Source organism: Callorhinchus milii, unplaced genomic scaffold (assembly GCF_018977255.1).
Source record: "Callorhinchus milii isolate IMCB2004 unplaced genomic scaffold, IMCB_Cmil_1.0 Scaffold10, whole genome shotgun sequence".
NCBI lineage: Eukaryota > Metazoa > Chordata > Chondrichthyes > Chimaeriformes > Callorhinchidae > Callorhinchus > Callorhinchus milii.
Window position 1 is genome coordinate 8,400,790 of NW_024704751.1, and position 15,476 is coordinate 8,416,265.

The 15,476-nt window shown below is 45.6% G+C and overlaps 1 protein-coding gene across 1 annotated transcript; it reads left to right on the forward strand.

The window, feature by feature from the left end:
- The first annotated feature begins 1,133 nt into the window (after positions 1–1,133).
- Positions 1,134–13,837, forward strand: LOC103180584 (solute carrier family 13 member 5). Its single transcript, XM_042338784.1, has 13 exons — positions 1,134–1,260; positions 2,117–2,612; positions 4,102–4,230; positions 4,581–4,717; positions 5,273–5,496; positions 5,820–5,962; positions 6,984–7,105; positions 7,468–7,680; positions 8,063–8,178; positions 8,951–9,069; positions 11,527–11,688; positions 12,097–12,234; positions 13,270–13,837. Exons 2-13 carry the CDS (start codon positions 2,511–2,513, stop codon positions 13,393–13,395), a joined length of 1,731 nt encoding a protein of 576 aa, XP_042194718.1. The 5' UTR covers positions 1,134–1,260; positions 2,117–2,510; the 3' UTR covers positions 13,396–13,837.
- Positions 13,838–15,476: the final 1,639 nt, after the last annotated feature.

Below are 15,476 nucleotides of genomic sequence, written 5' to 3' on the forward strand. Positions count from 1 at the left end.
GAATGTATGGCTGCAACTCTTTCCATTTTGGTTGCTCAATCTCAACAGCAAAGACCAAGTCAGTCACAGTCCAGCCATACACAGAGTAACCCTCCACCTGAACTCCATCTGAGGGATTAGCCCTGAAGCTTTAGAACCCTCTTCCCCAATCCCTCCGCCTTGCCTGGCCCCTTCTTCCCCTCTTTTAGATCACGACTGAAGACCTTCCTCCAAGACCGTGCTTACTCTCGACACCTCCCCCCCCCGACTTGGTGTCATGCTTTGCCACTGCTAAGCTCTCCGAAACGTTGCCACACACGAAGGGCGCTGTGTAAATGCAAGTTCTTGTTGTTGAAGATGCTCCAGGATGATGTGAGCAGAATTAACCCAGGGTATTGGAGGGTAGGAATCCATTACATCTCGAAGCATCAATCCCTCTTTTGTCTCTTACTCTAGGCATGCCTTATGTTGGGCTGATGTTCCCCTTGGTTATATTATGAGGAACAATCAACAGACAGTGCTAACAATAAAGTATCAGTCATGGTGCAGCTTCAGACCCCAACCTGACAATCCCTATGTTGCTGGGTTTCATGTTGTGTATTCACCGAGAATATGACCTCAGCAGGTAACCCACGGTGGTAACATTGTAGGTTCAAAACAACTCCTCAAAAAAAAGGCACAGTTTTTTAAAAGAGTTTAAAAGACCACCTCGCAGAATCATAGAATTTTACAGCACAGAAGGAGGCCGTTATACCCATCGTGCCTGTGCCGGCTTTGGAAGAGCTCCCCAACCAGTCCCGCTTCCCCGCTCCTTCTCCATTGACTTGCAATTTTTTTTTTCGCTTTTTCAAGTACCTAATGCAATTCTCTTTCGAAAGTTGTGATTGAACCTGTTTCTACCAACACCTCTCATCCTTTTAGCTCAGATCGAGTGCCGTCGGCGTTCTTATCAGTTGCTCCTCGGGGCGGCAACTGCCGGGAGATGTCTCCTGTTGAGATCCACTCGTGTTTCCACATCCCCTGAACCAAATCTTCCCCTACGATAACGGGTAATGGGAGGATTGAGGTCTTGGCAACAGCGATGACTTCAGCCCTCTGTTGGTTCGGGTCGGTATCGCGGAGCTTCTGATCTGAGCACAGTCTGATCTGCCCACAAAGGGAACGAGGAGAGAGTGCAATGCAGAGCTCGCTCGAGCAGTTGATCACCAGTTCAGGTATGCCCTGACAGCGAAGCCATTCCATCACCTGCCCTACCTGGGTGGTCGAGACGCCAGGCATCAGGTCTGCATTGTCCTTTGACAATTTGGGGTCCAGAGAGCTCTTTTTCGGGGGGTGGGGGGTGGGAGGGGGGGGTGATTGGGGCTTGTCTGCGGAGACAACTCGTGTTTCGTTCTAATTCGCTTTAAGTGAGGGTGAATGGGGCCTAACCTTGCTCACCAATAACAAATTTAAAAAAGAGTGAAATTATAATGTTATCTGGCTGAGAATCTTCGGTGTTGCAATGCTATTTGGGAGTTTGTGTGGCTACAGCTGAACTTGTGTGAAAGTAAATCACGGTCAGGGTCAAAGATTTTGAGTCGAAAGACACATAAGAAACAAGCCATTTTTGTTTGAAGTGGAGTTACTTTTGTGGAGCTTGGGGCGGTGTGAATTCGATTGATTTGCGCAATTAATTGTGTCTGTGCCTTCCTACAGCTGTTGGATTAACAGAGTGCTAGTGAGTAAGCACACACGGTATTTAACTTTTTTCTCGTGTGGAGAACTTTGCTAAGACTTTCTGTCAGCCTGGCGCAATGCTAACACTCTCGCCTTTGAGTCAGAGAGAAGGGGTAAAGGCAAAAACACAACGTGAGTTCAAGCCCCACGGCGGGACTTCAATTTACGTAGTCTAGGGTGGTCCAATCTTTTGGCTGCCCACAGCCGGATGTCGTGTTTCAAAAATGCCCTTGGCAGCTTAAGCAATAGTTTTGTGTTTTCCTTCCAGTAACATAACATTTACGCAGCGCCTTTTTCGTGTAGAAAGGGCGTCTCAAAGTGCTTAAGACACTACACACTGTCTGTCTGTCTGTCTGTCTGTCTGTTTGTGCACTCAGCTGATGTAGAATCCCAGCTAATGTTATCAATTTGATGGTCTCAGTTGTCAGTCACTCTGCCTGAGATTGGGACAGAATCGGGAGAATGATCAGAAGAGGGCAGAAGAAACTCAATAAATAGATCCCTGGACAATCCCTGATCTCAACAACAACAACAACAACAACAACAACAACTTGCATTTATATAGCGCCCTTCATGGTGCCTCGAAGCGCTTGACCAAGCTGTGAACACAGGACAGGCTCGGGGCAGAAGAGTCTGTGCAAAGCCATCTCAGGAACCACGGAGCTCATCGCTGGACAGTGCTGGGCTGATAGAGACACCTGCACACCAGGGCTCCACCTCTTCACTCCTGAAATCACCAGCGCAGCCATTCAATCACAAGCAACTGAGCAGCCGGGAGACTCGGGAGTGTGTGAGGGAGTGTGTGTGCAGACATAATGCATCGTATCCTGAGATTTATCCGCACCTACTGGAACTATCTGGTTTTCTTCCTGACTCCCGTTGTGTTTTTGCCTTTACCCCTGCTGACACCAGGCAAGGTGAGCTCTTTACTTACTCACTTACCTTACTTATACTATACTTATATACCCGCCCTCCCCCACCCAAAACCACACGCAGACTCACACAGACACATCAGCGTCAAGAAGCATTTTAGAATTAAAAAGGAGAACCCAGAAGGAGGTTGCACTACTTCAGGAGAAATGCGGTAAATCGGTGGTAGAGAAGGAGTGGGTGGCGGAGCTATTTAATGAGTATTTTGCTCATGTCACCTAGGAGATGCATACTCTCACAATAGAGTTTAAAGGTGGATTGAGAAACAGCTATTTGGGATAAGAATCCAAAAAGGAAACAATACTAGAAATGTTAGAAGAACTAAAAATTGAGAAATCACAGGGCTTTGATGGGTTTCGCCCACAAATATACAGTCAGTTCACTTTATAGTATATTCTGTGAAGCACTTTGAGAGGTATAGACGTGAAAATGCTATGGATTGTCGTGCTAGGATCTCCCAATGGCATTTACAAAGATTTGATAACAACAGCAACACCTTACACTTATATAGTGCCCTCCATGCAGGGTAGCGTCTCAGAGTCCTTAACAATGGCGGAGCCTGACTGCGAGATGGGGGAGGGGGGAGATGGCCGTAAGCACGGTTGAAGAGAAAAATTTTCAGGCAGAACTTGAAAGAGGGAAGAGATGGGACAAGGCGGAGGGATTGAGGGAGAGTGTTCCAAAGTTTTGGGGTGTAGTGGCTGAAAGCGCGACCTCCAATGGTGGGGCGGAGGGTGCGAGGGACGAGCAGGAGCTCAGTGCCAGTCGAGCGGAGGTGCCGGGTGCTGGATTGGGGAGTGAGGAGGTCGGAGAGGTAGAGAGGTGCCAGGGAGTGAAGGGATTTGAACACGAGAGTGAGGATCTTGAAGTCGATCCATTTGGTGATGGGGAGCCAGTGGAGCCTGGGCCAGAACCTGGCCGGATAAGGTATCACATGGAAGACTGGTGGAGAAACTCAGGGCACCTGGAACAGGGGAAACAATGGGGGTTTGGATAGAAAGATGATTGTAGGATGGGAAGCAGAGAGAGGGCTGAAACGTTTTTCTGGTTGGAGGAAGATGGTTAGTGCTAGGGCCGCTCCTATTTTCCATTGATATCAATGAGCTTGACTTGGATATAGAGAGTATGGTATCAAAGTATGTGGATGATACCAAACTAGCAGGTATAGTGAATAGTGAGGAAGATGGCAAAGACTGCAAGAGGATTTAAACAGATTAGCGCAATGGGCTGATCAGTGGCAAATGAAGTTTAATGCAGGGAAATGTGAGGTTTTGATAGAAAAAATGAGAGGATTACAGATATATATTGAATGGCAGTATCCTGGAAGGAACTGAGGAGCAAAGGGATTTGGGGGTCGTTGACCTGAAACCTTAACCTACTTTCCTCTCTGCATAGATGTTGCCTGACCTGCTGAGTGTTCCCAGTGATCCAATAACAGGAAGGTTGGTCTAATTCACTTTATCTTCTCTCTTACAGATAGCAGCATGTGGATACATCATTCTCCTCATGGCTGTGTACTGGAGCACAGAATCCATTCCTCTGGGCATCACATCGCTCATTCCCTTAGTCCTCATCCCAATGTTTGAAATCATGACAGCTAAAGAAGTAAGCAAGGTGTCGACCATCACGTTCAAATACCCCATCAACGCACACAAAACAAGCAGTGACAATAAACAGTAAATCACAAATAATGCTAATGGCAGCTTGTGCATGTGTCAGACACCAGGTTGACCCCCACAAAATCATGATGGCAGAACCTTATAGCGCTATTTTACGCATGTTCACATGGGGATAGGGGAGAGAATACCAGTAAATGGTAGACATCTTACATTATAACATTTAGAATCATCTGTCAATTCAGATGAACATTCTTTACCCTGTGTAACACAGCAAGTGCAGAGCTGACCAGCCTCAGTAACACCATCACACCAATGATGTACTGCTTTGTGTTCCAGGTGGCCCAGCAGTACATGAAGGACGCAAATGTGCTCTTTATTGGAGGGTTAATGGTGGCTCTAGCCATTGAAGAATGGAACCTCCACAAACGTATTGCACTTAGGGTGGTCTTGTTGGTTGGAGTCAAACCCGCTTGGTAACACTTCCATTCAAAAAAAAGTTATTGTGTATGAAAGGATCTCGATATAAAGCACCCAAAAAAAAATTAACTATATATTCTAGATACTGGCAGATAGAATGATATAAGGGCCCAACTGAGATTGTGTCACTCAAGCAATGGATAATGATCTTGAATATCATTGGACACACTCTCCAACCCTAGGGAGGAGGAAAGCTTTCTATTCCAGAAAGTGGTCGGGATGTCAAGCGCAACACTACGATGGTAGCAGAGGGAAGTGATTGGGTCACTGCCCATCATAGTCGATTGGCGGATCACTAACTGGGGATAATAATCTTTTAATAATAATAATAAAAAAAATAATTTAGTCATTGAATCCACAATTGTTTGTGGGACCCTGCTGTGTGTAATTGACTGTCATATTTCGCCGACAAAATACAGTTTCACTTGACAGTATGTTCTGTGACCCACCTTGGGATGTCTCAATGACGTGATAAGGCGTGATATCAAATGCAAATATTATTATTATTATTATTATTATGAGCAAAGTGCTAAAGTTCTTGTTGCTCGCAGGTTAACACTGGGACTGATGGGGGTGACAGCATTCCTCTCCATGTGGATCAGCAACACGGCCACCACTGCCATGATGGTCCCCATCGCACACGCCACGGTTGAACAGCTCAGTATGATCGAGGACAAAGTGGGCAAGGAAACCCGGGAGGAAATAATATTAACAGAGTCATTCAATGAGATAAGAATTGAGAATCACCCCACAGATAATGATGTGAAGCTAACAGGTAACAGTCCTATAAAAGAGAGTGAGACTATAAGATGTATTGTTCTCTTCTACACTTTCTACGCTTTTATGTTTATTGCTCTACAAACAGCCCCCGAAGAAACACTGAGGAGCTTAGAGAGGGTTACCAGTTAGTTGATTAGCCTTACACAAGGTAAGTACTTGCCATTCCCATTCATAGTGTGGTCACGATTAGAAACTGGCTGCACAAACCACAGGGCTCGGCGTTTTGTCCTATGCACAGCTGCGTGTCCCGGTGGCCTCGGTGGTTTGGTTTGGTTACTTTCTGTCACCGTTAAAATTGAAATGGAAATATTTCAACAGATCCCCGAAAGGCAGCCGGACAGAAAAGGAATCTCTTCAAGCTGGTCAGTTTGTGCATCTGTTACTCCGCCAGCATCGGTGGCACAGCGACCCTGACCGGCACAGGACCCAACCTGGTGATGCAGGGACAGTTTAGCCAGTTAGTGTTGCCGTTTCTATTGCTCACACAAACAACTGCTCTCAGTGGCTCGATCGACATGAACTTCCTAGCTTCCTAGGCTGCAGCGGTCAATGAAATGCGAATAACTGCCCAAACTGTCCGCTAACATTCTCTGCCCTGTGAGGATATTAGCTGAGGTTCTCACCCACCTCACCTGTGCTCTCCCATCACAAACATTGCTCTTGTTCTAGCTTGCGCTGTTTGTTGCTGCTCCACTGGAAAGTCCACCCTTCATTGTAAGCAGGCCCTGAGTCCCATTACTGTGTGACACACACAGCCATTCTGTCTTATAAGCCCTGTTAGATACCGGTGTAGATAAAGCCAGTATCAGCTTAAGAGCTGATGGATTAAACACTCCTTAACACCTTCGCGTAAACACAGCCATTTGTAGTGGAGATTCTTTGCATTGAATACATCTTACTGTTAAGATGCAAGGACTCTGAGACTCTACCCTGTGTGGAGGGCACTGTATAAGTGCAAGTTGTTCTATTAATAGGGTAAACCCGGTAAATAGTTTACTCTTCTATTTTCCATTCTTGTCTTTGTTCTCTTTATGCCATTTGTTGTAATTCAATTGATAATTTCTGCCACTTTCCCATCCATTCGAATGCTTTTCCCCACTGTTTTCTCACTGTTCCCCGGGCCTTGGCTCTTACCAACAACCTGCACCTCGTACTTTCCAGCATTAGCTAAACAGAGTAAACACATTGCCCTGTGTCTGCGATAGAATGCCCACTCTTTCTCAAATGCAGGGCAATGTCCATGTGTATGTGTAACTCTCCATAGTCTAGTTTGGAGACTCTTTAAGTTGGTGATGTGTTTCTGCACATTATCAGACAACTGGCTGACCTGACCAAAACACAACAAAGAGCCAACATTTTCATTGAATTCCATTTGCTACAGTCAGATCTCTTGCTCTCTTCCTTCCAGTGCTCAGCACCTTTGCTCCCTTGAATGTTTCGTTGTAAATTGATACTCTAGTATAATTCTTGTCTGTTTCAAAGGTTATTCCCCAGAACGGAGGAGTAGTTAACTTTAGTTTGTGGTTTGCATACGCTTTCCCCAACATGCTGGTGATGCTGTTTCTCTGCTGGATCTGGCTGCAGATTTTATTTCTGGGAATTAAGTAAGTATCTCACTTTAAATGGAACAAAGCTTTGTTTGTCTTCAAGTACCGAAGTGCAGATATTATAACTATCAAAGAAACCTCAGACATGTTTCCTCACTCCAGAAGCCTCTGTTTACCTAGCAGTAAATAGGAACTTGGTTGTTAGTTGATTGGCGGATCACTTTCCGAGGGTGATAATCCCTTCCAAAATAAATAAATCATTTGGTCACTCAATTGCACGACTGTTTGTGGGACACTGCTGTGCGCATTAACATCTAGGGTTCTGGCAGGTAGGAGAGGGTCTCTCTTTCTATCTACAGAGTGCAGTTACATGAATGAAGTCGTTGAAGTGTATTATGAAATGGGCCTTTTACCAACAGTTTTAAAACATTGTGGGGCTGTGGATCAGTGAAAACGTGGCAGGAGATAGCAGCCTACCAGGTCATCAGAGAGGAGTACAAGAAGTTGGGCAAGATGTCCTTTGCTGAAATCCTTGTTCTCATCCTCTTCATCATCCTGGTGCTACTGTGGTTCACTCGGGATCCTGGATTCATGCCTGGATGGTCTGTATTGTTCTCTACCGCAAACAAGAAGTAAGTTCAAGGACATCTGTGCCTCTCATTTAAGCCCCCCTTCCTTTGACATCCTTGTTATAACTTGTTGACTATAGCACTGACTAAAGTCAGACTCTGGAATAGCCCAAAACAACTAAAAATGGAAGAAATCAGCAAGACTTCCTACTCAAATTGACTGGCAAAAAAACATCCTCCCCATCAACAATGGACAAGCGCAACATAACACAGAGTCTGAGAGAATGAGACGGGAACGTACAGCAAAAGACCCAAGACAGGGAATTGAAACAATTAGTTTAAGGAGGGAGTGAGACCAGCGAGACTCGGGTTAACTTCCAATGAGATAAAAATGACTTGTTAATCTGCACCACTTCCTCACAGTGGGTGACCTGCTTTGTTTCAGATATATCTCTGACGGAACAACTGTTATATTCATTGCGATCCTCATGTTTGTCCTGCCATCGAAGAGACCTCGATGGGGAAACTTGGACCAATCCAGCTCTATGAATAACACACAAGGTATGCATTGAGGGTGCGATCTTCCTCCCAGTCTTTTACACACACGGTACATGTCGCCAGTCAGCGTTGTCGGCCTTGAAAACACCCCGTTACCAATCAGTGTGTTTTTGCCGTTGATTTCAGTTGCAACGAGTTTCGATGAATCCTTGCTTTCAATTTTGATTTCTTCTTCTCTGTGAATTTTATTTCATTATTATTTTGCCTAAATAATCAATTCTGATTATCAGGGGAACGTGACTGTGAGGAGGTAACCAAGTCTAACAGTGAGCGGACACTGAATAACCCCAGCAAAAGAACAATTACTACAACAGTGCTTCAGCACCGAGTGTTGGTTTAGCTTCCTGGCCAATTCTTGGTAGTTGGGCCTTCAGCGTTTCAACCCCACCCTCTGGAACTCCAACCCATAGCCCCTCTGCCTTGCCCCCTCCTTTGCCTCCTTCAAGGCCCATCTCAATGACCGTGGCTTTGGGCATCCCCCCCCTATTCCCCCTTAGCCCCCACCCATTCCTCTTAATTCGAACCCCCAGCCCGAGTGTAAAACCCTTTGCTGTCCAGCACCTTGACACGTCACCCTGACATCAAAGGCGCTATATAAATGCAAAATGTTGTTGTTGTTATTGTATATCCAAAAATAAATCTCTCGCGCCCGCTCTCTCTCTCTCTCACGAGGCAGCAAACTGCAAAGGACTCCGATGCTTCTTTTTCATTTCTTTCACAAGTTATTAAATTCCCATTGATTACTGACTGTGTTTCTTTGTTAAATGCTGACCAGTTGGGCAACAGAAGCCTCGGTCCTCGACACTCTTGACGTGGGATATAGTGCAACACAAGCTGCCGTGGAATGTGGTGCTGTTATTGGGAGGAGGTTTCGCCTTGGCAAAGAGCTGTGAGGTAATTCTAAATGATTATCCCTCCACCTCCAGAAATGGCTGCATGACACTTGCTGAGTGATACACTGTGTGAAGCAACCCAAATAGACCTGTCCAAGATAGAACCCTCTACAACAGGGTCTGAACAGGGAACTGGTTCAAATGGAAGCATTTCAGATCAGCTCATTTGGAATTGGAAAACATTAGTCAATCATCAACAACAACAACAAAATTACATGCGTATAGGGCTTTCACGTCGGGAGGACATCCCAAGGCCCTGGACAGCCAGAATTATGGACCCGAGCTGGAGGTCAGGGAGGGCAGGGGGTGGAAGCAGGGAGATCGAAAGCATGGTCGAACAGGAGGGTCTTGAGATGGGATTTGAAGGTGGCAAGGGAGGGGGGCGAGGTGGAGGGACTGCGGGATGGAGTTCCAGAGAATGGGGGCAGAGCGGCAGAAGGCCCGCTTGCGAATAGTGGGGAGAGGCCGTGATGGAGGCAAGCAATGTTGCAAAGGTGGGGAAAAGCTGAATAGGTCAAGGCACAGATATGTGGTTTAAAAGGACAATTGAGAGTCCAACAAAACACTGAGGTTCCACGGTGGCTTAGTGGGCTAGAATGGGCATTCATGTATAGTGATGGTATCAATGCCAGAGGTGAAAAGGTGATGGAGTAGAGTAAGGAAACTTGCCTAAGGTTTCACCCCGTCCAGGAATCGAACCCGGGTCCTCTTACTTGTGAGGCAATCACACTAACCACTACGCAATGGGATTACAATATACTACATCATAAGGCGTCCTATAATCACTTGGAGGCTGTCACCTCCTCAAAAATGTCTGTGAGATTAGTCAAAGTAGACCTACCTTTGGTGATCCCATGTTGGTTGTCATTTGTTAAGGTTATTTTTATTGGTAATCTTCCACTTCCTTTCACCTCAGGCGCTGACAGCATCACCATCCATGGTTGCACACGCCATCTTGCTAATAATAATAATAATAATCCTTGCATTTGATATAGCGCTTTTCACGTCGGGAGGACGTCCCAAAGCACTTCACAGAGCCAGTCTGGAACCTCGGGGTCTTGTTTGACCCTCAACTATCCTTTCTACCCCACATCTGTGCCATGACCCGCTCTGCCTTCCCCCACCTCTGCAAAGTTGCCCGACTCCGACAGTGTCCCACACCGCAGGTCCCCAAAACCCTCATACACGCCTTCATTACATTGAGGCTCGACTATGCAAACTCATTGCTTGTCACCCTCCCCAACTCCTTCCTCCACAGGCTGCAGATCATCCAGAAATCTGCAGCCCGTATCCTATTCCGTACTAGGCTCCGCGACCCTATCACTCCCATCCTTGTCCAACTCCACTGGCTTCCCATCACACAGAGGATACAGTTCAAGATCCTGGTCCTCACCTTCAAAGCCTTCCATGGTCTTACTCCCCACTACCTCTGCGACCTCCTAACTCCCTACCATCCTGCTCACTCCCTCCGCTCAGCAGGCTCCACCTGCTTTACTTCCACCGCCTCGCTCGCCCCACTATTCGCAAGCGGACCTTCTGCCGCTCTGCCCCCACCCTCTGGAACTCCATCCCGCAGTCCCTCCACCTCGCCCCCCTCCCTTGCCACCTTCAAAATTCTGCAGCTTGTCCCCGCTCTATGAACATAATGCCCCCATCCTCGCCTGACTACACTGGCTTCCCATCCCCCAACCCAAAGGATCAAATTCAAGATCCTTGTCCTCACATTTAAAGCTCTCCACGGTCTTGCCCCACCCTACCTTGTGTGGGGTGGGACAAGTTACATTTACGTATCCGTGCCTTGATCTTCTCAGGTTTTCCCCACCTTTGCAAAATTGCACGGCCTCTCCCCTTATCCCCCCCCCCCAGGCTCGAGTAACTCTTTGCTATTCAAATATGATTCAAAATTCTGCGGCTCATGTCTTCACAGCACCAGGCTCTAGAAACTTAATGCCCCATCCACACCTGAATCCACTGGCTTCCCATCCCCCAACCCAAAGGATCAAGTTCGAGATCCTTGTCTTCACTTTTAAACCCCTCCATGGACTTGCTCCACCTAACCTTGTGTGGGGTGGACAAATTATATTTAGATATAACTATAATTTGTTGTTGTTGATAACTCTCATTGCATGTAAAACACAGCGTACACGGTTATGGTATGTTACTGGATTACCGTACTCTCACCAGTGGACAGCGAGTGTTAAGCTCACAGGACACTCTTGTAGCGCACAGTGTAGTGAAGAGCTTTTGGGTATAGTTTCTACAGCAAGAGATGCAATCCGTGTCTCAGTGCTGAAGGTCTGGATAAAACCTGCCCAAAATGATAAATCGATTCCCTTGAGAGAAGATTAAAATATTGTCCACTGGTGGGAGGTCTGTCATCCAGAAACAGGATCCAGATTTACCACAGAATAAGAAGCTGTGACTCTGTTTGCTGAGACATGATTCCATTGTTTTTCAGGTGTCGGGTATGTCTGAATGGGTGGGTAATCAGCTGTTACCTCTCAAGAACATCCCACACTGGGCCATAGTGATTATTTTATGCTTGATGATGTCCATCATCACAGAGTGCACCAGCAACATTGCTACTGCCACCATCTTCCTCCCCATCATGGCTTCAATGGTAAAGCAGGAGTTCTTTAATGCCACTTTATGTTATCTTGTCCAGATGTCAGTTTGACTCAGTTGGTACCACTTCCACATGGAAATCCCAGAGATAGATTGTTGGAATGAAATGCAGCCAGGCTGGTATGCCTCATTTCTCTAGTTACATGGAATGATACAAGCACAGAACAGGTAATTCGACCAACTAGTCCACATAAATTATATTCCATTCAAGACCCTTTCCCTCCAAATTGATACAATATAGGGTCCCAAATTGGGCCAAATATGAAAGTTTATTATATTGACAAGTTGTCTAATTGGGACACAATGGCTCCTTTGGGATTTAGTAACGAGAACTTCAACTGTTCCTTGGATATGTTGGTAGATTTAACTTCATTGCCAATGTCTTTTCTACTTGTCAATCTAGGCTGTATCCATTCAGATCAACCCTTTGTATGTCATGATTCCTACCACCATAAGTGCTTCCTTTGCCTTCATGTTGCCTGTAGCAACGCCTCCCAATGCCATAGTTTTCTCCTATGGGCACCTCAAGGTCCTGGACATGGTGAGTACATCGAGGCAATGTGAGAAAAGGGTCATCCTTCCCCCAACTGAAGATGGAAATTTCAATTGGGTCAAGCTTCAATCTATTAACGCAGCATTTCAGTTTCCAGAATTGGTCGAATTCTTAAATAGTCTTCTTAATTTTGATATCATTTTTAAGAACTTACAGAAACTGACTTTAAAGTTAAAACTGAATTAAATAATTTGTCAAATTCTGTACACTCTGAAATGCTACAATCTGGACAGGTGGAATTTACCTATGGGAGTTTTAACATTCAAATTAGGAAATAGGGTGCTGCTCATTGTCATAAAAAAAACTGGGAGGGGAGGTGGGGTGGTGGGGGGAGAGTTGGGGGGTGGGGGCTATGAGATTCCCCACAACCCATTTAGTTAATAATTAAATTAGCCACAAAAACAGCAATGGCATTGGTTACTTGGTCGACAAAGACTATATTCATCAGGTTAATCCACAAGTTGAACAATGCCCCCAAAAAATAATGCTTGAGTTTGATATAGCGCTTTTCATGTCTTCTAGACTTATTATTGTTTTTTTTTCTTGAGGGATTATTATCAGGCAGGTAGAGTAAGGAAACTTGCTCATGGCTTTTGCCCTGTCGGGAATCGAACCCAGGTCCCTCGCCTGTCAGGGGAGTGCTCTAACCACTGAGCTACAGGATTCCTAAAGAGCCAAGAGCAATAATAACAATAATAATAATCTATGGGTTTGATATAGCGCCTTATCACGTCATTGAGATGTCTCAAAGCGCTTCACAGAATATACTATAAAGTATATAAATTGTATATGTAAAATATATAAAGTATTATTATATACACAGAATATATTGGTAAAGTATATATTAAAGTACATAAAGGAGTCAGTGTACGGGTTTCACTAATGCTGTGCTTGTGGCAAGCCTTCCTTCAGATGTAGACGCCCTCTGTACCCTGGTCTGTCTGTCTATCTACTAAACTATGATTTAGCCTCATTGAAGTACCTTTTAGGTCGAATCTAACACTGATCTTTGTGTTCTGACAGGTTAAGACAGGAATGATCTTGAACCTGGTGGGAGTGATTTGTGTGACTCTGTCCATCAACACCTGGGGTCACATCCTGTTCCATCTGGACACGTTTCCCGCCTGGGCAAACGTGACCAGTCTATGATGCAGCTCGCTGCTTCAGGGTGACAAGTCGTGCTATGTATCAAACTCAGAGCTGATTTCTATACGAGAGACACTGAAGACATTCAGCCAATATTGAGCACATAGAATGTGCAGAAGGCAGACCCACCCTCATCGAACATCAGTCGTAGTTGTGAATCTAGCCTTGACCAACCTTTATGGTCGGCCAACACAACACATTTTCAAGGAAAAACTGAAAACACGCTACCAATCAATCATGGACTTGCCTTGCCTCGTGCGAATGTTCAAGGAGAGGGATTGTGTGTGGGCTCCTTGACAGTGGGCTTCAGGTGCATTCTCGTAGATCTTATTTTCCTTCAGGTAATTGGGGAAGAGGGTTTGACATATTCTCACTAATGTTACCAGCATTAAACGGATATCTGTCTAAACTGCTAGGATTTAAATGAAGTTTAATAAACTTTTAATGAAAAGGTCTGATTATTTATGGTCTCAATAGTTCTCTCCCTTGGCACGGACTACAGACGATCCAGAACCCCGCTGCTCTGTCCTCTCCCACACCAGGCTCCTCGAGTCCACCGATCCCAGACTCACTCAGCTCAACTGGCTCCCCATCTACTAGCAGAACACATTCAAGATCCTTGTTCTCTCATTCAAATGCCCCCACAATCGCCCCTCCCACCCCATGTTTGCGAACTCCTTCAACTATGCTTAACACAGACACAGTTTAAACAGCAGAAACTTCATCTCTCCTCTTGTGAAGCATTCCTGCCAGTGAATGTCCACCCAAACTGTAAAAAAACACAGTGCTAGATATTAATAATAATAATATTCTTGCATTTCATATAGTGCCTGATCACATCTCTGAGATGCCTCAAAGTGATTCACAGAATATACCATATAGTGAATCAACTGTATATTTTGTAGGTGAAACACAATTGCACACAGTGATGTCCCACAGACAGTTGTGGATTGAGTGACCAAATTATTATTATTATCATCTTTTTTTAAGGGATTTTTATACACTGAGACTGAGGTGGTTTAATGGATAGTGAAGATCAGACTGTAGAATGCATGTGGTTTGTGTTCTCTTCCTCTCTTCCTCAAAATCTCAAAATCAGCCTGATTTGGGGGCACTTTTAGCTCTAGTTTTGACAGCAATATGTTGATGTAAGAGGCTTTTTAAGTTAAATTATCATTCCCTTTAATTTTCTCCTAAATTGAGGGGTGGGGGTCTGAGCTGTGGTTCAGCATGACACTGCCCAGCTATTTATATGCTCTGTTTGTCTCTCTGTGCGCTCAGCTCATGCGCTTTTGACGCATCAAGTCCCAGCTCATGGTATCAATGTGATGTCGGTCACAGCTGAGGTTGGGACAGACTGAGCTGGAGTTGGGAGGGGAATGATCAGCAAGAAGACAATCAGCAAAACAGATCCCCCTGGACAGTCCCCCTGATCTCCAGACCCAGGTTGTGAACACAGGACAGGAGAGTCGGGGCAAAAGCCCCCAATCCATCTCTGGGACACACTGGGCTGATAGGGACACCCGCACACACCAGGTTCTCCATCTCTTCACTGCTGAGACTCACGCTGTGTGTGTGTGAGTGTGTGAGTGAGTGAGTGGGAATGTTTGCAGACACATTGCTTCCCACCCTAAGGTTTCTCAGGGCCAACTGGAGCTATCTGGTTTTAATCCTGACGCCTATTATACTTTTGCCTTTACCCCTCCTGATACCGAGCAAGGTGAGATCTTTAACATACTTTACTTCTACTCTAGTTATATACCCGTCCTCTGACAACCCCCCCCCCCCCCCCCCCCCACCCCAATAGATCCATCCTACCTTCTTCTGCATCCATTGCACTCAGCCTCCAGGTGGAAGAGAGTTTAGTGGAAATCCAATGGAAATCCACAACAGCTCAATCAGTGTCTGCAGCAAACAAACTGGTTGATGTTTGGGGGTTGACCCTTCAATCAGAATTGGAGTTGGGGCAGAGGTGCCAGACATAGAACCTCAGTGGGTGCCCAGTACAGGAAGTTTGAGCTGATTCACTTTATCTTCTCCTTTGTCTCCTCCAGACCCTCCTCGTCAACCACGCTTTCGGTCAC